At 39.2% G+C, this 23,165-nt stretch overlaps 1 protein-coding gene across 1 annotated transcript; it reads right to left on the bottom strand.

Annotated features, from left to right (window-relative positions):
• Positions 1-4,099: 4,099 nt before the first annotated feature.
• Positions 4,100-6,853, bottom strand: LOC121491544 (regenerating islet-derived protein 3-gamma-like). The gene is made up of 6 exons (XM_041756576.1): positions 6,830-6,853; positions 6,447-6,535; positions 5,766-5,884; positions 5,419-5,556; positions 4,676-4,802; positions 4,100-4,393 (listed from the first exon to the last, which is right to left on the bottom strand). The coding sequence occupies exons 2-6, from the start codon at positions 6,523-6,525 to the stop codon at positions 4,326-4,328; spliced, it is 531 nt and encodes a 176-aa protein (XP_041612510.1). The 5' UTR covers positions 6,526-6,535; positions 6,830-6,853; the 3' UTR covers positions 4,100-4,325.
• Between the last annotated feature and the right edge of the window lie 16,312 nt (positions 6,854-23,165).

The raw sequence follows: 23,165 nt of genomic DNA, 5'->3' as shown, positions 1-23,165 counted from the left end.
GTTTTGAATCCTTGGAGTAAAAAGTTTGTTAGAATTCTCCTGAGTTGTTGTGTTCCCTTGAGTTATTCCAAGGTCAGGGAAATTGATTGGCTACCAAACCCAGAGAAATAAAAAGAAAAGAGGAAGAAGAAATTAACCTTACTTCCTGATTTTGTTCTTCCTGTTCCTAGACCTTCAGCTAGCCCTCACCTGGGTGCATGGAAATAAATCCACATCCTTCCAAAATCACCCCTTTTTGCTTGAGTAAGTTAGAATGCAAGTCAACAGCTTATATCCAAATAGTCCAAATTGAGCCAGCCTAAAAGAAGCCTGTGTCTATCTCAGACAAGGCACTTACAAGCTGTCAGAAACCCAGCTGGACTCTAGAAGACGTTATGGGAAATTCAGATATGGGATATAGCACAATGTTTTTCACATCAATGTGAGGCATCAGGGACTTATACACACATTGGAACACCTCCACCTTCTTCCTTTAAGATTGAGTGGGACTACAGGGCCAGATGGCCTCCCAGCAGAATTCTATCAAACATTTAAATAAGATTTAATATCTATTCTTCTGAAGCTGTTCCAAAAAATAGAAATGGAAGGAAAACTTCCAAACTCATTCTATGAGCCAGAATTACCTTGATCCCAAACCAGATAAAGATCCCATCAAAAACGAGAATTACAGACCAATATCCCTAATGAACATGGATGCAAAAATTCTCACCAAGATACTAGCCAACAGGTTCCAACAGTACATTAAAAAGATTATTCACAACGACCAAGTGGGATTTATTCCTTGGCTGCAAAGGGGGGTTCAACATCCACAATCAATGTGATACACTACATTAATAAAAGAAAAGACAAGAACCATATGATCCTATCAATAAATGCAGAAAAAGCATTTGACAAAATTCAGTATCCTCTCTTGGTAAAAACTCACCACAGTGTAGGGATAGAAGGAACACACCTTAATATCATAAAAACTATATATGAAAACCCACAGCAAATATCATTCTCAATAGGGAAAAACTGTGAGCTATTTCCCTAAGGTCAGCAACATGACAAGGCTATCCACTGTCTCACCACTGTTGTTCAACATAGTATGGAAGTCCTAGATTCAGCAATCAGACAACAAAAAGAAATAAAATGCATCCAAATCAGCAAAGAAGTTAAACTTTTACTCTTCACAGAGGAGATGATACTCTATACAAAAAACCTGAAAGATCCCACCAAAAAATTGCTAAAACTGATACAGGAATTCATCAAAGTCACAGGATAAAAAAAAAAAAAATCAATGCACAGAAGTCCATTGCATTTCTATAAGTGAAAACTATAAAACACTTATGAAAGGAATTGAAGAGGATAAAGAGATGGAAAAACATTCCATGCTTATGGATTGGAAAAACAAAAATTGTTAAAATGTCTATGCTACCCAAAGCAACCTACACATTAAATGTAATCCCTATCAAAATACCTTTAGCATTTTTCACAGAGCTGAAACAAACAACCCTAAAATTTGTATGGAACCACAAAAGACCCTAAATAGCCAAAGTAATGTTGAAAAAGAAAACCAAAGCTGGTGACATCACAACTCCAGACTTCAAGTTTTATTACAAAGCTATAATCATCAAGGCAGCATGGTACTTGCACAAAAAGTGACACATAGATCAATGGAACAGAATAGAAAACCCAGAAATAGACCCTAAACTCTATGGTCAACTATTCTTTGACAAAGCAGGAAAAAATAGCCAATGGAAAAAAGTCTCTTCAATAAATGATGTTGGGAAAATTAGATAGCCACACGGAGAAGACTGAAACGAGAGCACTTCCTTATATCATATACAACAATAAGTCCGAAATGCATGAAAGACCCAAATGTGAGACAGGAATCCATCAAAATCCTAGGGGAGAACACAAGCTTGCACAGGTTGCTACCTCTTTGACCTTGGCCATATCAACTTCTTACAAGACATGTCTATGAAGGCAAGGGAAACAAAAGCAAAAAAACAAAACAAAACAAAACAAAAAACAAACCAAAACCTAACTATTGGAACTTCATCAGGATAAAAAGCTTTGGCACAGCAAAGGAAACAATCAATAAAACTAAAATACAACTTACTGAATGGGAAAAAATATTCACAAATGACATATCACATAAAGGGCTAGTATCCAAAATCGATAAAGAACTTATGAAATTCAACACCCAAAAACCAAAATACCCTGTCAAGAAAAGGGGAGAAGATATCAACAGATATTTCTCCAAAGAAGACATACAGATGGCTAAAAGACACATGAAAAAATCCTCAACATCACTTGACAATAGGCAAAATACAGATCAAAACTGCAAAGAGATACCACCTCACAGCAGTCAGAATGGTTAAAATTAAGAAGTCAGGAAATAACAGACGTTGGCAAGGATATGGAGAAAGGTGAAGCATCTTATACTATTGGTGGGAATGCAAATTGGTGCAGCTACTCTGGAAAAGAGTATGGAGGTTTCTCAGAAAGTTAAAAATAGAACTACCCTACAACCCAGCAATAGCAGTACTAGATATTTATCCAAAATATACAAAAATGGTAATTTGAATGGATTCATGCACCCCAAAGTTTATAAAAGTATTATCAACAATAGCCAAAATATGGAAAGAGTCCAGATGTCCATCAACAGAGGGAGGAATGGATAAAGGAGATGTGAGATATATGTATATATCTCACACACACACAATGGAATACTACTCAACCATCAAAAAGAATGAAATCTTGCCAGTTGCAATGAAATGGATGGAGAGGATATTATGCCAAGCACAATAAGTCAACGGGATAAAGACACATACCATTATTTTACTCATATGGAATTTAAGAAACAAAATAGATGAATATAGGGGAAGGGAGGGAAAAATAAAATAAGATGAAATCAGAGAGGGAGACAAACCATAAGAGACTCTAACTATAGGAAGTAAATTGAGGATTGCTGGAGGTGAGGTGGGAGGGGAATGGGGTAATTGCATGATGGGCATAAGGAGGGCACTTGATGTAATGAGCACTGGGTTTTATATGCAACTGATGAATCACTATACCTACCTCTGAAACTGATAACCCACTATATGTTAATTAATTGATTTTAAATTAAAAAATTAAGGGGAATTGGTTTTCAGTGAGAGAAAAATAATATTTATTACTGCTTATTATTATTATTGCTAGGAGATAGGAACATTTTTATCAACTCTGTCAGGACTGGCATTAAATTATGGAGGGTTCAGTAGGACAGAATAGATATAGAGGGAGAAGAGATAAAAACTGTCTGCCTACCTCTGTTCTAGACTTTTAGATAGAAGAGTTTATAAGGGTTCACCAGAGGAAGTAAATTCATAATGGTTCAGGATACAAACTGACTATGAATAAAGATCATTAATTTAGCAAAATATCCTCTATGATCAGTATCTCAGGAATTTAAGCATAGCTCTATGTGTAGTAGACAATATTGACTGCCTTGACAAATGCTATTATTTTTAAATTCTGCTAAAAAGAAAAGAAAAACCCTGATTTTGTATTGAAAGCAATTAAGTCCATCTCCAGGATATGAATCTCAAATGGTCAAAGGAAATGTGGCAATTTCAAACACTGTTCTGGTGGTTGGTTTAAGAATAGAACTTGTAATTCCTATTTAAGGAAATTCTCTTTTAAGGAGGAGAGTGACAACTTCCAATGTTCTAGCCCTGTAATCAGAACCCAGGTAATTCACTTTCTACCATATCTTATAAAAGTCACAGTCCATGTAATATTATAAATTAAAGAAAAAAATTGATAATTCATAGCAAATGATTCAGAAATGCTGTTCAAAAAACAGCAGGCACCAAGGCTGTTTCCTCCACAAACAAGAGGAATGTGCAAAAAAGAGTGTGTGGAAGAGCAATCAATGTCTTTTTCTGTATACAACACAAATGTAAATGAACAGGGACTACATACTGATCACAAACACACTAGTAGGGATATACATTTAAGCAATTTGCTGGCAGAATAGATAACATACGACAGCGGCAAGACTCAGAATTCCTCCCACACCTGGTTCTTCTTCAGAGTCTTGTGATGAGATAGAGGACAAAAGCATACCAAATGGAGTAAACCATTTATTTTATTTATTGTTACACGTTAAGATCTAAGGCCATTTAATACACACACGCACACAAAAAAATGGAGAAGTGAAATGAGCAGGGAGGAAGAAAGGTCATAACGAAGTGGTCAGGTGTGAGATTATTCCCTTCCAGGCTGGGTCTTCGTGCTTAGTCCCATGTCCATGATGAGCTGCATGTAAAACTCAGGTTCCTGAGGTCTCCCCAGACCTAGTCCTTGAACTTGCAGATATAGGGTAGCTTCATAGCACAGTTATAATCTTTCCATTTCAGATATCCTAGAGAGACAGAGGAGCTCAGGTAAATGTGGCTGGTACAGCTCATGAACCTAAGAGAGAGGCATCCCAGTTTCTGGCCTAGGATTCAAAGCCTCCTTCTCACCCTCACCAGTGTCCTACTCCAGAGAAACGAGATTCAAAAAAGGAGAGATGAGAGGGGATGGTGGAGACAAATCAACACTACATTTTCTAGCTCAGGGGGATTCTCTGAGGGTCATGCTGAGAAATGGGGAAATAGAGGATAAAAAAGGCTGGGCAGAAAGTAGCTTCTCTGTTACTTACCTGTGCTTCTTGACAGGCTCCCACAATAGCCAGGATTTGCGATGGTGGAGGGGTCTCTCTCCCAGGCAAAGTAATTCAGAATATCAGCACTACTCCACTCCCAACCATCTGCATTGGGCTCATAGCCCTGTAGAGGATGGAGGGTGGTGAGGTTGAAAGGCCATTAGAGTTCTCCTTGCATGAACCCCTCCCGAACATCACCAAATTTTCTCTGCTCATCCAGATGCTGCCCTGGAGCCAGAGCTCTCCTCTGGAAAGGAAACTCTTCCTAATTCCTTGCTTTAATTGGCAGATTCCAAAACCAGTAATCACAAAGACCAACAGAACCATTCAGAGTAACACGTTACCGACTGAACAGCAATCAGTGGTACATTTGTGATTACCCTCTGAACCTCAGACAATGTCTGATCTACAGAGCAAAAATGGATCCTATGTTCATTTAGGATTCCCTCAGCACAGTAAGTGCCGACTCTGTGAAGCTCAGAGAACTGAATTCCAAGGCCTCACAGGGAAATTGTGCAAAAGCATGACAGGAGGCAGATTCACTTCAGCTGGAGACAAGGGACTTCCACAGAACTCAGCTGTTCAGCTGGCTGCAAGACCTTTCCCTTCTCCCTAATGTCCTCCTAGATCTCTGAGCTCCAGGGCTCTCTAGGGCATTTACTGGGCAGGCACTGGGGACAGGGAGCGGGGCTGGGGGGCAATAGCAGTTTGAGGGGTTATGAAGAGAAATGAGTGCATACCTCTGTGGGGTCATGGAGCCCCATCCAGACATATGAGTAGGTGTTCACACTGTTCTTGACCAGGGAGGCCACAAAGGATGCCTCACTCCCACTGAGCACAGACACAAGGTGTCCCGAGGGCCTCTTCTGGCAGGCCATCTGGGTGGGGAAAGGAGAGACTCAGGGGGAGCCTGAGACATAACTCGGGAGAGGGCAGGGCAGAGGTAGGAGAGAAGGGGTATATATGCAAGAGATGAGGGTGCTCAATCTCGCCCCTTCTGGAGAAACTCTGGAGAATGGAACCCACCCCCTCAGGTCTCTAATGTACTTTCCCCTTAAAACCCCTAACTGAAAATCCAAGTACTCACATCAGCATCCATCCAGGATTTGGGGGTCATAAACAAGGCATAGCAGTGGGAGGCATAGGCCTTGGAGCCTTTGGGACAGGTGATCCGTGGGGCAGGCACGTCCTTCTGGGAGTCTTCACCTATGGTGGAAGGGAGTCAAAGAGAAGGAAAAAGTGAGGAGGAGAGTGGGCATCAGGGTAGGGAGGTGATCTAGGGGAATATCTATGAGGCCGGTGCGTGGGGAAGTGATGTCAAAGCCCTGACTGTCTCTCACCATTGCTGACCTACACTTTCAGGATTTCTGGGTCTTGAACCAACTGCACTAAGTGAGGAAACTTCTCTCCTCTTTTCCTCCTTCGCCTTCAAAGCCCAACCCTTCCACACACTAGGCTGACCATTCTTGTACTGGATCCTCATTTTCCTTCCCTATATCTCATTATTGACCCTTCATGCTTTTCCTCTTTCACCTTCCAACATAAATTAGACTGCAGTGACAAAATGTAAATGACCTCCTTGTGGTGCTAGTGGGTCCCTGTGACGCCTGTCACCCCTGGGTACTCTGAAGGAAGGAGTGATGATGGGCAAGTTATAGGCAGCTTCATTGTGTGGGGAGATATGTCACCATTACCACAGGAGCCTTTTCTCTTCCTCTTGGCCCTGAGCATTCACAAGGACCCAGTGCTAGAGACAGGGCAAGCTCACCTCGGACCTGAGACAGGACCATCAGGCAGGAGAGCAGCATCCAGGACATGCTGGGGAGGGTCATGGGAGGCAGCATCATGTCTGTGATCCTAGGAAGCAATCAGAGATCACTAAGGAAAGAGTAATTAGAAGAGGGCAATTAGGGAAGGCAACTCCTCTTCCTTGTCTTTGTTTAGTCCCCTAGGAACAAATTGATCTCAGTGACATCTATCCCCTTGTATAGCTCTGGAAAGAATCAGATCAGTACACCCTCCTACCCCATGAGACCTGCCAAGCCAGCCTGTTCTGTGTCTCTGTCTGTGGCAGGGATCCTTGTACCTTCCCCCAAATATGTACAGTATAACTCCTGCCATGGGTCCCATCTTCTCTCAGCTTCCACTCACCTATCTTGCAGAGATCTGCAATGGTCTGTCAGTCAGGCTGGGCTTTTATAAGAAAAACTGAAGGGCAGGCACTAAAATCAATAACAGGAATGTGGAGGGGTCAGGGGTCAAGGGAAGGGCTTGGCATTGGTTCAAGGAAGTTGCTACCATAAGGAGGAGTCTCTTCCCAGCAAAGGCTGGGAATTGCCACAGATTTTGCCTCTTTCCCGTTAGCAGTTCAGCCCTTTTCCCAGGAATAGATGAAATTTGTTCTTTCCCCACCTTTTGCTAGATATTGTATTCTTAAAAACTTAAGGCAAAGAAAGCAGGTCTAAGCCAGAAATCTATGTACATAATCAAAAAAATATATAGTGGATTTGGATAGGTAAGGAAAATATCAAATGTGCATTTTCAAAAAGATTTTATTTATTTATTCATGAGAGAGGCAGAGAGAGAGAAGCAGGCTCCATGCAGGGAGCCTGACATGGGACTCGATCCCGGGTCTCCAGGATCATACCGTGGGCCGAAGCCCAGCGCCAAACCCCTGAGCCACCCAGCTGTCCCCAAAAGTGCATTTTTGAACCATCTCTTAAGAACTTATCCCTGTAACCACATATATGAATTTCTTTAAACTTTGTTTTGCATGAGTAAATTAAAAAAGATAATAAGTAAAAATCGGTGGGCACAGAAATTTAAAGTACTGGTGAATGCAAAGTATTATTTGAAGAAAAACAATTAAAATGAATAGCAGGAACAATGATGCAGAATTGCTGCTGAATACTGTGGCAAAGTGTGAAGGAAGCATGTAGTGATAGTGTAAGTCAAAAGGCAAGCCAGAGGAACAGGGTTAAGATGGTGGAGTAGTAGGGGACCCTATGTTGCCTTGTTCCTGGAATACAGCTAGATAAATATGAAATCATTCTGAACACCCAGGAAATCAATCTGACGACTGACAGAACACACTGCACAACTAGAGGGAGGAAAGAGGTCACATTATGGAAGGTAGGAGGTTTGGAGCCAGGTTTCTGGGGAGAAAAGAGTCACTGGTGTTGTAGAGGTGAGGGAGCCCTGAGCAGGGAGAGAGGAGAGAGAGAGCAGGGCGCAAGGCATTGCACAAGAAAAACACTTCTCCAAAAACACAGGGAAAATGAGAGCAGCTGATAATTGCAAGTTTTTATAAGCAAAGTCTGAAGTTTTAGAAGTCTGCACCATTGCTGAGTGAGCCTGCTGGGTGTAGAGGTGCTCCTGTTGAGAAGGAGGGCAAAGGCCTAGGAGTGGACAGCATAGTTTGAGGATCCCCTGGGTTGCACTGGAAGAGACCATTCCCCTTCATGGAGTGCATTTGAGAGATGGCATCGCCTATCCAGGGACAAGAGAGTTGATGGGCATCACTAAGCTGCCCATTCGTTAGCATATGAGCAGAGACATCCAAGCCCCTGTGTGTTTGTCCAGCTGCCCTCCTTGGACAATCCGGCCCCAGACACAGAGTGTGGAGACTCTCCTCCAGAGGACCAGTGAGGGCCATGCCCTGCCACATTCCTAAAATTTGAAATTTGAAACCCAGCCAGTGTGCTACTGGGTGGGCAGATGGCTCAGCCACAGACAGAGTGAAGTCAGGGATCAGAAGGAAGCCTGGAAAAAATAAGGGGAGATTATTCTCTCTTCTGTGAGGGCTTCCTTAACAGCAGTGGGTGTGAACTCCCCTCTCTATCGGGAGGAGAGAGCTGGCTAACGCCGTTTTTACCTGACCTGTCAGTACTGACAGACTTCAGTGAGCAGCACAAGACCCATGGTAGAGATTTGGGTCACTTACAACAAGCTCCACTCCCCTGTACTCTGCAGGTGCTTCTGAGTTAGAGCAAGTGTGCCTGAGAGAGCAGCAGCAGGCCTCTACCCCAGAAGACCAGCACAAATCCCTTCCATGCACCAAGTCTACTGACCATAGAGTGCTGCAAAGCTTCAGCTCTATGGGAAATAGAATCTAGCCTCTTCTAACAAGCTGACAAAAACACACACCAAAACTGCATAATTAAAATTTGCCACACAGTGGACAAGATCCAAACACTGCAGCAAGGAGAACTTGGCAGAGTACTGACCTGAGGGAAAGAGCAACCAAAACACAACAGCAGAATGCACCCAACACATAGCAGAAACATTTCCTGAAGCATCAGGCCCTGGACTGATATATAATATAGCCGTTAATGTAGCTGTTACTCTCAGAAGAAGGAAACACAACAGGCTTTCTAACACAGAGAAGACAAAACCTAGACAAAATGCCAAGACAGAGGAACTCACTCCCTAGAAAAAGAACTAGAGGAGATCATGGCCAGGGATCTAATCAAGGCAGACATCAGTGATATGCATGAACCGGAATTTAAACAATAATCATAAGGATATTAGTTGAAAAAAGCAGAGAAGACACCAGGGAGTCCCTTACCACAAAGATAAAAGACCCCAAAACTAGTAAGGCTGAAACAAAAAATACTGTAACTAAGATGTGAAACTGACTGAATGCAGTGACAATCAGGACAGACAAATCAGAGAAATTAATGAGTGATACAGAAGATAAAATTATGGAAAACATTGAAGCCGCAAAGAGGGCAAGAAAAATATTTGATCACAAAAGTAGACTTAGAGAAATCAATGACTCTGTAAAACATAGTAACATTCATATCATAGAAATATAATAACATTTGTATCAGCCCAGAAAAGCATAATACCATTCCTATTGTCCCAGAAGAGAAGGAAAAGGGAGCAAGGCTTTTTTGAGCAAATTATAGCTGAAAACGTCCTTAATCTGGGGAAAGAAACAGACATTGAAATCCAAGAGACACAGAGAACTTGCATCAATTTAAAAAACTGGCCATTGCCAAGGCATTAAGGTCAAATTCACAAAATACACAGACAAGGAAAGAATCCTGAAAGCAGCAAGGGAAAAAAAAAGTCCTTTACCTAAAAGGGAAGGCAAATCTGGTTTGCAACAGATCTGTTCACAGACTTGTAGGCAAGAGGAGAGGGTTGAATATATTATTCAACATGCAGAATGGCCAAAATATGCAGCCAAGAATACTCTATCCAGCAAGGCTATAATTCAGCACAGAAGGAGAGATAAAGAGTATCCCAAACAAACAAAAACTAAAGGAGTTCCTGGCTACTAAGCCAGCCATGCAAGAACTCTTTGAGTGAGAAAGAAAGAAGAAAAGCAACAAAAACTAGAACAGAACAGAGAACATCTCCAGAAACCCAAAATTTACCGGTAACACAATAATGCTAAATCTATTAATAATAACTCTGAATGTAAATGAACTAAATGGTCTCTAATCAAAACAAAGGATAGCAGAATGGATAAAAAAAAACCCCACCTACTTATATACCTATTTATATTCTGCCTACAGGAGACTGATTTTTAGATCAAAAAATATCTGCAGATTGAAAGTGAGGGGTTGGAGAATCATCCAACATGCTATTGGATGTCAAAAGGAAGCTGGAGTAAACAAAAAACTATATAAGAGATGAAGAAGGATACTATATCATAATAAAGGGGTCTATCCAACAAGAAGATCAAACAATTGCAAATATTTGTGCCTCCAACTTGGGCACCCAAATCTATTAATCAATTAATAACATAAGTATCCAAAAGGTAGAAAAATAGTAATTTGAAGGGGCATGTGCATTCCAATTCTTTTCTTAAGATTTTATTTATTCATTCATGAGAGACACACAGAGACATAGGCAGAGGGAGAAGTAGACTCCCCACAAGGAGCCCGATGTGAGATTGATCCCGAATCCTGGCATCAGGACCTGAGCTGAAGGCAGACACTCAACTGCTGAGCCATCCAGGCGTCCCTCTTTTTTTTTTTTTTTAAATATTTTACTTATTTATTTGACATACACAGAGAGAGAATACAAGCAAGAGGAACAGTAAGCAGAGAGAGAGGGAGAAGCAGGCTCCCTTTATAGCAGGAAGTCTGATGCAGGATTCAATCCCAGGACCCTGGGATCATGACCTGAGCCGAAGGCAGATACTTAACGGACTGAGCCACCCAAGTGCCCTGACCCAATGTTTATAGCAGCATTATCAACAGTAACCAAAATATGGAAAGATCCCAGATGTCCATGTCCATCAACAGATGAGTGGATAAAGATGATGTGGTATGTGTATATATGTACACACACACACACACACATACACACACATACACATACACCCATGGAATATTACTCAGCCATCAAAAAAGAATGAAATCTTGCCATTTGCTCTGATGTAGATGAAACTAGAGGGTATTATGCTAAGCAAAATAAACCAGTCAGAGAAAGACAAACATCATATGATTTCACTTATGTGTGGAATTTAAGAAAAAATAACAGATGAACATAGGGGAAGGGAGGGAAATAAATTAGATAAAAAATGGGGAGGGAAGCAAGCCGTAAGAGACTCTTAACTATAGGGAACAAACTGGGGGTTGCTTGAGGGGAAATGGTGTAATTGCGTGATGAGCATTAAGGAGGGCACCTGATGTAAGAGCACAGAATATTATATGCAACTGATGAATCATTAAATTTTTTCCTTGGAGTTAATAATACCCTATAAGTGAAATTTGAATTTGAATAAAAATTAAAGTGGAGAAAATATATATAATCACCTTCCAAATTGATGAAAAAGAAAGTTTGATTTTCCCAAATTCTGGTGAGAATTTGAAGCAATGAGTTCTCTGTATTTTTGCTGGTATTAGTGTAAATTGATACAATCTCTTGGAAAAACTGTCATTATCTTATTCTCTGATACAATCAGTTATCCCACTCCTAGGAATATACAGCTTGCATATGTATGCAAAGTGGCACATACAGGAATGTTCATAGCATCCTTATTTAAGATGGCAAAGAACTAAAAACAAGTCAAATGTCCATTAACAGAGAAGTGGATAAATATTTTGTAGTTTGAATAAGGATAATAATACCTTACAGCAGTGGAAATGAAGGAATCACAGTTAAAAGTATCAGTATGGTTAATCTCAAAGATATAATGTTTAGAGAAAAGATCAAAATAAAGAAGATTATATAATGTGGGCAATTTCATTGTTTAAAAGATCAAAAACAAAATAAGTGAACAATATATCATTTAGATATATGTATATATGTATAATAAAAATATCTTAAAGGAGAGGAATGATAAGTTTCAGAATTCCAAATTGTTCCATCTGAATGAAGGGAGAAGAAAATTATTGGAATATGGACAAAGGATGATTCAAATATATTAGTAGTTGTATATTTTTAAATTAGTAGTTATACATATGTATATGTATTTTAAATGTACTTGAGCTTTTAAAATATTCTTTTAATCACATAAGTGTTATACACATTGTCTTCTGTCTATGAAAATTTCTTCTATATACCATTTCTATAGGATACAAGAAATTGAAGAAAAATTAATTTCCATTGAATTATGTAATGTAGGAAGAATAGAAATAATTCCAAATGGTCTTTTTTTTTTTTTTCCAAATGGTCTTTAAATTATTGGAGTTAGGGATGCCTCAGTGGCTCAGCGGTTGAGCGTCTGCCTTTGGCTGAGGGCATGATCCTGGATTCCCGGGATCGAGTCCCACATCAGGCTCCTTGCATGGAGCCTGCTTCTCCCTCTGCCTATGTCTCTGCCTCTCTCTGTGTGTCTCTCATGAATAAATAAGTAAAATCTTTTTAAAAATAAATTATTGGAGTTAGCTCACAGAAATGAACCTAAAACAACTGCTGAACTTCAGATAAATGTTCATTAAGATATTGGCCAGGCTACCTTCATCTGAAGGCTTCACCAAGGTTGAAATATCCACTTCCAATATGGCTCACTATCATGCTACATTTGTGTTGGCCACTGGCAGGAGGGTTCAGTTCCTCACCACATGGGTCTTTCCATAGGGCTTTTAGAGTATCCTTACAACATGGTAATTGGCTTCCTCCAGCATGAGTGACCCAAGGAAGAGCAAACCAAAAGCTTCAATTTCATTAAAACAGCTTCAGACACTGCACATGGTCATTTATGCAATATTATATTGGATCTAAGGGTCACCTCTTTCTAAAAAGGTATGGAATTACACAAGACTCTGAATGCTTGGAAGCAGGGATCAGCAGTGCTACCTTAATAGCCTATTACCAGAATTGAAATCTGATACTTTATCAATCATAGGCTGAAAGTCATGTGTAAGGGGTCTTTTTCCCCTAGGAGAATCTTCTCAACCTGTGTAACACCTGCAATTTGTACATGAAAAGGAGGAATTTCACTCAATTCCATCCAGCAGCCCTCAAACTCCAACTAAACTTGAATGTGTGATGAGACCAGGTGATAGAGTGTTTTGTCTCCTACTGTCAAAAGATTCTGATCCCGAGGGCCCTACCTAGTCAACATGTTCAGCTATAAACTGAATTTATCATCATTTTCTTGTTTAAAATATTTACGTTATTTCTTCTTCATCTGCTCTGGTGATTATCTCCTGCTTCATATCACCATCCCAAAGTTAGTGGCTTAAAGTACAACTTCTTTTTTCCTGATTCTGTGACTGGATTTACTTATGCAGCTCTCCCTTGGACTTTCACATGTACATAATGACTGGAGCTAAGGTCATATGAAGGATCATATGGACTAGATTTCAAATGTGATCACACACATAGGTGTAGTCAGATGTTGACAGCTGAGATCTGAGTTGGGGCTATTAACTAGAGTGTCAACACGAGATCTTTCTATGTGGCTTGGACTTCTTACAGCATGGAGGTGTCAAGATAGTAGGACTTCTTCTATTGTTGGTTAGCACTCCCAGAGGGCAAAGCAGAAGCTGCTAAGCCTCTCAGACTAGGTTGAGCAATGGCATTATGCTATTTCTACCATAATCAATTGGTCAAGGATGAATTTGTATTCCTCAGAACCTAGAACATCAAACATTCAGTAATGTTTAATGAATAAGTCAATATATTAATTCATAACGATTGTGATACTTATAAGAACTGCATTTAATTTCATAATGCCTTACAGGTTTAGAAGACTCTATTTTATTTCTTCCATTCACATATTTTGAGGGATGCCTGGGTGGCTCAGTGGTTGAGCGTATGCCTTCAGATTAAGGCATGATCCCGGGGTCCTGGGATCGAGTCCTGAATTGGGTTCCCTGTGAGGATCCTGCTTCTCCCTCTGTCTTTGTCTCTGCCTCTCTTTGTGTCTCTCATGAATAAATAAATACAATCTTTAAAAACAAAACAAGAAACCATGGTATTTTGAGTAAATATCTTTATCTTCTTCTTCTTAGATCTGTGTTTCTCAATTTTCCAATGAAGATGTTAGACAGAGAGGTCCCTTAGGGACATTCTGCAATTCTCCTACTGTTGGCTGGAATATTATGAGAGTGGATCAAGAGATCCTCTGGAAAATAGAGTTATTGCTGCCATCTTAAAATCTCAGATAATCCTTGTGAAGGCCATATGGGAAGGCCATATTCCTATCTTATTCCATCAGAGGGATCATTTGTGTGAAAGGTTTGTGAAAAATATACAGGCATGAAAACAGTCTAGAAATGGAGCCATTACAGAAAATTTTCATTCTATTGTTTCATTTTGGTTCTTAGAAACAACTTATTTCCAAAATGAAAACATACGCCCACTGAACTGTCCTTGCATATTTGCATTAATAGAATATATTTAAAGGATGATCACATAGTATTTTAAATTAAATAATTTTATTCAAATTATAATAATATGTTAAGTTCTGTGAGCTCAAAATCTTTTAGAAGAAAGAACACTTTGCTTAAAGTACTTAACACTGCTGCTGGCATACATTGGAAAAATTACTATGGGAGAATCTGATCACTTAGAAGGACACGTTGTTCCACAAAATCTTTCAAAAATTAGTAAAACTTGATGGTGCTTATTCTAATTCCTCCTTGTTCTGGGCATAATTTGAGTCCAGTAATGAGAACAGTTCTGTACATTAGACACTGGGATCTGGGCTACAGCAAAGAGCAGAATAGGGACCACAGATCAATGAAGAAATATGTTTGATGGAGGAGAGTGTTCTGAGGTATATTTTTGAGGCCAGTTTGCTAAAATAAAAGAAACAAGAAAGATTAAAAACAGAAGGAAAACAGATCATCTGAAATTCCTTAATATATCTGATCTTATGGGTTAGCTGAGTTAAGAACTTGGAGTAAAGAAAACTTTTGTTCCTTGTGCCTCATATTTCAGGGTCTGAAACGAGAACACTAAGGAGGAAATGAATTTCATGGAAACTGCTACTCAAAGCACAGTGCATGACATCTAATGCTTTCCTTTTTTTTTTCACAGTTCCTCCCTCTTTTTTATGTTTCATAGGTCAATCTCAGTTGCTTAGGGGAGAATGAAAACATGAATAAGATTCCATTGTAATCAAAGGGAGTACCAAGAGTTAGGGCAGAAGAAATATGGAGACACCAACTGGAGGATTAGAGCTGGAGTTCTAGGCAAGGAAGGTAGACTAACCAGACACCCCAAACTAAGTCATAAGCAGAAAAGGAATGGCGTGTCTCAAAACTGTGATTGATCTAAGACAAGTTAGAATGTCAGAGAAAGAAACACTCCTAAGACAAATGCACGTGGGTAATGCTCTCAGGACATGGTGGGAAGTGCCCTTAGGCAGTACTTGGAATTAAATGACTCAGCTGGGGTAGGAAACCTGGGTATGTGAATAATGAGGGGAATAAGATTCCCTCAAGGGGTGGACATTATCTGAGTGAGTATGGATGCTTTAAGGTTGAGATGCTCTCTTTCTTACTCATAATGTTTCCCTGGGCCTCCAGATACTCATTCCCATGTATTTTCAGGCCAGATAGTGGGCTAGTAGAAGGGAAAATCAGAGGAGACATAGTGATTAAGGGTTTGGGCTCCCAGATAAGACAGGCCCATCTCATGGGGTGTGGGTGGGAATTAAAATAATACATGGATATCCTTAAGCATGGTGTCTAGTACACATAATCAGTGGCAGCTAACAATATTATCTTCAGTGTCTGGTAGTGCCATAATAGATGATCAGTAATTTTCAGTAGAATGGGTTAAACATGTAACTACGGTCTACAGATGGAGGTTTCAGAGAAGTGACTCTTCTGATCATTTCCATAGCTTATTTATTAGTTGCAAACATTCTGACCTATTTTTAAACTGTTAACAGCGTTCCCTTGAGGACATCAAGCGAGCAATGCTTGCCTTGCCTTCTGCATTCTCTATATACCCTTAAATGCAATGAAAAAACATTTATTTTTAAAAAGCATTCAGATGTTACTAATTTAGGAAAGCACTTTACTCATAAATTCAGTGTTATCAAAGAACTGCCAGACTAATTTGTGCAGGAACTCATCTAATTATAACTACCATTTATTCAGCATTAATTTTGTGCCTGGCATGGTGCTAAGAGCTCTACATAAATTATCATATATAATATCCAGATCATCATTGTGAAACAGCTATGCTTTCCCTTATTTTTTACATAAGAAAACAAAACTTAGAGAAGCTGAATAATTTGGTTATGGTTTCATGAAAGTAACAGAATAGGGATTAAAACCCAAACACCGAAGCTGTGGTTTTAATCGCTGTTACCCCCTTTTTCCAGAAGGAAAAGCCATTGTTTTCTATAGAAAAGAAATAGAGCATTGGCCTTTGCTGCAAAGCCATTAACTTCTGTACCGTGAGATAGGAAATATTTTTTCTAAGATGTTCAATTTACCATTGGGATGGACCTGACATTTAGAAGACCAGAAAATCAGACATGGAGGAGATTGAATACACCAGGGAAATTCTGTGACCACCAGCCATGTGTGATTACTTGCTAAGCTACATTAACCTAATGGACACTAAGAAAAATAATGTGTTCAGTGGAATTATCAAGATTGTCTTCACTCACTCTAAATACAAAGCTGCCAGTCCTTATTTCTAGAAAAGGACTGATATTTTTCCTGCTCATTCTGTAAATCATCCAATTGCTGAGAATTCCAACTTCCATTTATGTAGACAATTATCTAAATTGCCAATATCATCCATTTTTTCCTTTTATCCTCAAAACTACCCTATATGTTAGGTGGGGCAGGTATTAATTAACTCCACATTACAATGAAGAAATTCAGGAACAGGGAGGGAGCATGACTTAATCTATGTGACACAGCACATTAGTGACTAACTCAGGATGACAACAATTCCTACTCCTGAGTTCACTCTTCTTGACACTAGACCCTACTTTATTTTAATTAAAATTCTTCAGGCGTTCATCAGCAATGAGTTAAATTCTGAAAAAGATCTCATTAATTGCTCTCTGACATGATAGGTTTTTGAAAGGTTTCACCTTAGTTGATGGATTCATTAATTTTAGAGCATCTTATTTGCTTTCTGCTAATAGAATTTTTGGAAGGTGATTGGTTATAGTTACCTTTCCTAAGACTCATGTAGAGTTTAAATGTCATTCTATACAAAGATATTTACTGCATGGAATACTAGTTTAATTAATTTTTTATTGCAACTAGGAATTGCTCTAAGTCATTCCTGTCTGTAGTTGCACTCTGAGCTTTAATAATGTCACTGGGATTTATTGAGTAAGTATAAGTGCTCACATGTGTGAATTTAGGAGCACATGTATGCAACCATATGTTGAGAATGGTTGTTTTGCTTTGTGAAACACATGACATGTGTTTCAAGGCTTTTTTCAGGTGGTACTTTTTTCAACAATTGTTCCAGCTTTAGGTAATACAAGAGCTTGATTGCAGTACATTCTGGGAAATCCTTCTGGACTGAGAAGGTATGATAATCAAATGCCTACAGAGCACAGAGAAAACTCTTTAAGAGGACAGCCTTCTAATCCTAGGACAGTAAATCCAAGGGATGGGTACAAACAAGTCCATTAGATGCAGCTTTCTTCATTCAAAGTGATGGATTGAGGATAAATGTAAAGCCCTGAGAGTGGAAGTGGTTTTAAGCCTCCGGAATTTGTATTGAATTTGAAAGATCTGAGGCAATACAAGGAAATATTAGGGTCTTAGGGAAAGGTGTTGTCAGTCATAAAGAATAGATTTCTCAAAACTGAATTATTCACCCCTGCTGAAGTCAGGGCAAATCATGAAATGAAGGCTGAAACCCAAGAAAACTGAATAGGCTAAAGATATGAGTGATAGTAATTTGTCTCCAGGGCAACCGGAGGATTTTCTCTAAGTTCAGCAGCTTCTAAGCTGGAATCTGGAAGAGTGAATTCAAATTCTCTAAGATAATGGGAAGATCTATGAAAACAGTGGCTATCTTTGTTAGGACTGGCTCTGTGTCTGATATGGGTGAAACTCATGTAGAGAAAAGATACCCTTTTTTTTTTTTTTTTGAGAAAATGATACTTTTAACAAGCCATGTTTCTCCAGCTTCAGGCACTTGACACAGGTTCTTCTACCCTTATGAAACACTCATTTGCTCCTTCCTTCATACTTTCCCCAGCTTATTACTAGTTATCATTTAGGTCCAGCTTAAACATCACACTTCTTCAGGAAGATATTTCCTGAAACCCTATCTAGGTTAGGTTCTTCTGCTATATGTTCCCATAACATATTGACTATCTGTACTTTATAATAATTATTTACCTATTTTCCTCTCTGGGCTATGGGCTCAGTAAAGGAAAAGACCACAACTTCTTGTTTACTGTCCTACCTCAGTCCTTAGCACTGGTCCTGGCTTGAATCTGAGCCAACTGAGATTCATAAGATAAGGGCTTTTTCCCAAGGCCATATGACTGTAATTGTTGGAAATGAGTCCAGAATCCAGGTTTCCTGATTCCATTGGTATTTCAGTATGGATAGAAGAATTCTGCAGTAGAAGACTGGTGTTATAAATCCAATACACCATTTGGCTTGCTTGGACAATCAGTGAATCTAGACCTAACCTCTCTGGTGTAAATTGTCCATTCTTGAGAAACAGTACTCACATGACCCTTTCTAATCAGAGGTATAATATGATAATCTAGTGAGACTGATGATGTAAAAATACTTTGATAAAACTACCATGTAACCATGGACAAACAGACGGATATATTAACATTATTCTTTTCAAAGTGCTTTACATCTCTAGTTTTAACTTGGATTCTTATGAGGTCGTTTGGACTGAAATCCCACAAACTGATGTCCAAACAACTCATGACTCACTCAAAGTCAGCAGCAGAACTGTAATTGGCTTCTAATACCCTCAAGGTATTTTTCCTATATAAAATTTTAGTGGTGCTCATTGTGGTGAAGATTTATATTTTTCTATTAAGCAAAGAGGTGGAGGGCTCTACTGGCTCTATTTTATTAAGAGGAAAGACCAGTAGGAATTGAATCCTTGGATGTTTATTCTTTAACGTCCTAGAGCTTAGTACATCTGGTTCGAGGAAAGTCAAGAATTTGACTCTGTAGCCCACCAGCAGTACATAAATGCAAGACCTCAACTTGCAGGGGGTGCACCTGACTCAATAAAACTTTCTCCTGCTGAGGATGTGACTCACAGTTCAGCACTACTAATGGGGACTAACAGGTGGTTAGGGACATTGTTTTCAAATGGAGAAGGCAGTGGGAAAAACTCCAAGTGCTTGAATTATTTAGCAGAACATTCTTACCTTGGTGTTCTTGGCTTAAGCTCAAGATGAAAGCAGAGATCTTTGAACCAGTGATTATAACCATTAATCCACCTCTCTTCCCACCATAAGCAATGTCTCAAGATACCCTAAAATGGATTTTAATCCTCTCACAGGGGAAAGGTTGGTGACAAGCTAAGTAGATTTGTCCCTCTGGTTATACACTTTATAAATTCTTTAAAATGTTAAGCTTTGTTCCTTGACCTCATAAAATCATAATGCAGCAAGCAAAGCAGCCATGGAACTCTTATTTAACAGCATATTCACTAAATTTTTCCCAGCAGCAAATGATTGCCATGGATGTGGTGCTATTTTCTGAGAGAACAGCCTGATGATCCCCACCAGGTTCTATCTATAGCCAAGTTTTGAAGAAGAGAAAGAACTGAGATTTTTAGGTCAGGATTGATATCAATACAAGCTTTGACAGTTTCTGGCTACATGAAGTAAGTTAAATAACTTAAATTTTCTGCATCTTTTTTATCAGTGACAAAATGGAGACAATATCTCAGAAACTTCTGAGATCAAAGAGAAACAGTGACTTTCCCAGTATAGCACAAGGGTAATGAGGCTGGCACAGCCATTGCTGGATCCAATCATCTCCAAATTCACATTCCAGTTTATTCTCCTACTGACTATGTGTCTGAATGCTGCTTATCTCATCTCAGCCTCAGTTTTTAAATTTGTTTCCTCCATAAAATGATGATGATATCTAACACTCAGGCTTCTTTTTAAGATGAGCAAATATTTGCTACTACCTAACAGCTTCTGAATCATGACCACTTACCATGTCTACTCTTCCATCCTACACCCTTTTGCCCATACGATAAGGTGCTTGTGCTGCCTCATTGAGGCCCATAGCCAACTGTTATTTTCCACCTTCTAGAGGGCCCTAGTCCAACATTCTCCCTCTGAAATCTGCCTCCAAGACCAGAATTATAGACCTCTTCTTTGTTTCTCTGAGATAAAAATTAAGTAATCTTTCAAATTAACTGCTTAATGAAATGTTATAAGACTAGAAAAATAAAGAGATCTTTACGAACACATCATCCTTTACACAAGAAAGGTCTCAAGTATGCTTATTTTTATATACCATAGCAAGCTACCTGGGAAAATTTTCTTTTTTCTTTGTGTGTATATGTATGTAGTGTGTGTGTGTGTGTGTGTGTATGTGTGTGTGTATTTAGTTTTTAGGTATTTACGAAGGGGAAATTTTTCCATGTACCTTCAAAATGGGCCAAATGAAATGTTGATGTGACACCAGGGATTTGGAGCTCATTCAAGATTTATTTGGCTAATGTATGGGGAGGTGATCATATTCAAACTATATTTATTTGTATGTGGGAATTTCTGGGCATTTTGAGGGACACATAACTATAACCCGAATTTCTCTAATTGTGGAGTCCTTTTAAGAATAAAAATTTGAATTTCACTGACTTTTTCTGTCAACTTTTGCTACTGCACAGTGTCACATCAAGAGTTTCTGCAGGTTCATGGAGTTATCTTGCAAGCACTTGTGGGCAGTTCTTCTGATATTGCAACTCCAATTTCCAGTAGGGTGTTCACTGAATCTCTCACTAGGCACTACCACTGATGTATAGTTTTCAAATGGGTGGTCTCACTGATGATCACATGAAAGCCCTATAACATCCAATCATAGATGATGAAAAAGTGTGTGTGTGATGTGGAGGGGAAGATGGACCTCCTCACTTCATGGTATATACTGTGGGAGGATTTCCAACATAGTGCCAAGGTCCTTACTATTTGGGGATCCCTCCTGCCTGAGCACCACTGTTCCAATGATGTTTATTGACTCAGCTGTTTTTGTTTATGGCTAGACAGCCATCTCTCTCTCTCTCTCTCCCTCTCTCTCTCTCTCTCTCTCTTCTGAAAAGCAGACATGGATCTGAGCAATGGAGCTGGGGCAGGTTTTGTGTGATAATCATGATGCTGTGTTCAGAATATCTCCTCTTGTCTCTCAACTCAGGCTTTGTTATAGTCAAACTTGTCTGCCCCAATCCTCTTTTTTTGGTAAATTCTCTTCTAAAATACTCCTCAGCCTCCTACAAATAAATAAGATTATGATTGGCTGGAGTAGTTTCAGATATGTGCTGAAACATATCTGAACCCAAAAACTAGACACAGGTTAGACTCAGCCTGATACTTGGAAGATAAAGCTGAAACCAAGAATCCAGGGTAAATTTTATGTGCTTACCTCAACATAGGAATAATCTGAATATGAATAGTAGTTAAAATGTGATAGAGCTGATAGAAATGGAGAGACCAGTTAGAGGGTGCAAATGCTATATGAACAAAAGAGAATGTGTACCCAAACTATTATCGTGATAGTATTGGTAATGCCTGATATTTGCCCCTGATTTCATCATTTTATTATCCTTCCATTGGTTCCTTGGTATATGGATCAAAGGAGAGACAAATCAGACAGATGTTACTAAACGAACTTACATGTGACAAAACTGAGCCTCAGTGAATATACATGGCTTGTCCAAGTGCACATATCTAGTGAAATATAAACCGAGTTAAGTTAGAGTCTAGGTAACAGTAATATATGCATCTGGATGACAATTTTGTTTATGGAAAATGTAGATGATTTTGATTTTGAATGTTACTTTTAAGTATTTTGTAGGAATTCCAAGAGAAAATTAAAGTCTGAGGATTAAGAACAAGGTCAGATTTAGAGTTTCACAGTGGACTCATTTATTTGAGATGACCCTCAAATCCTTTGGTGTGGGTGCCTGATGAGAGAATTAAATGGGAACAGTGAAATGTCAGAGCCTGAATATCGATGAGAATGCATAGAAGACTATAGTACAAGTAAAGCATTGCATATAACTCTCTTTTACCACATTTATGCTGTGACTGTTCATAAATTCACCTGTTCATGTCTCCTCAACTATGTCAAGACTCTTCAACGGCAGGGATTGTGTCTCTGTCTTGTTAACATGCTACAGAACCTAGTGTGGGGCTAGGTACAGAGGATTTTAAAGACAGGGGGAACTAGACATCCAGCTAATTCCTTGATCCCTGGAAATTTTCCAGACCCAAATGTCTGTGCCAAATAAAATATTGTAAATAAATACAAAGGCTTGTGATTTATGTTCCTGCCATGCTACAACAAAAATATTCAATTATTAAAGAAAAGAAAGAAACATAAGGAGAAAAGGGGTGCTAACCCACAGCAAAAATACAGAAATAAAATATGGAAGTATACTGTTAAACTCTTTTAGCAAGAGAAGTGGGAAAACAATCTAGTCCCTCACCTTGTTCGCACTGTGTGTTCAGCGCTAGACTGCATTTACTTGGCATACTTACTGACCTTGAAATTACATGCAACACCTAAATATTTCCTGGCATAGCTATCTCCATTGAGCTCCATTATCAGGACTATTTGTTTATCAGACTGAGTGGCTGCATTTATCTTCAGCTTTTGAGACACAATTATTCTGAACCGGGAAGAGACACCTCAATAGAAGTAAAGGTGGTCATCTCAATAGCAGTGGCTAAAGGCAGAGGGAATGGGGAATGGATTGGGCCACTAACTGGAAAGAGTTTCTAAAGGGTTTCTGTCCTCTGCAGAATTTCTTTGCCATAAAATTAGTGACTCTTGGAAGATACACAAAATTTGATCGAAAGCAATTCTATCTAAAGTCTAAGTATCTTTGATATCAGGGAATTTACTCTACTGAGCCAAGTGCAGTC

The sequence above is a fragment of the Vulpes lagopus genome, chromosome 5 (genome assembly GCF_018345385.1).
Source record: "Vulpes lagopus strain Blue_001 chromosome 5, ASM1834538v1, whole genome shotgun sequence".
Classification (NCBI taxonomy): Eukaryota; Metazoa; Chordata; class Mammalia; order Carnivora; family Canidae; genus Vulpes; species Vulpes lagopus.
The sequence above is the reverse complement of the archived record's forward strand: the minus strand, read 5'-3'. Positions and strand labels throughout refer to the sequence as shown.

Coding starts and splice junctions, on each gene's coding strand:
- LOC121491544 (XM_041756576.1), bottom strand. CDS start 6,525: ATGATGCTGCCTCCCATGACCCTCCCCAGCATGTCCTGGATGCTGCTC. Junction 5,557..5,765: donor AATCCTGGATGGATGCTGAT/GTGAGTACTTGG, acceptor TTCCCCACCCAG/ATGGCCTGCCAGAAGAGGCC. Junction 4,394..4,675: donor GAGCCTGTCAAGAAGCACAG/GTAAGTAACAGA, acceptor CTGTCTCTCTAG/GATATCTGAAATGGAAAGAT.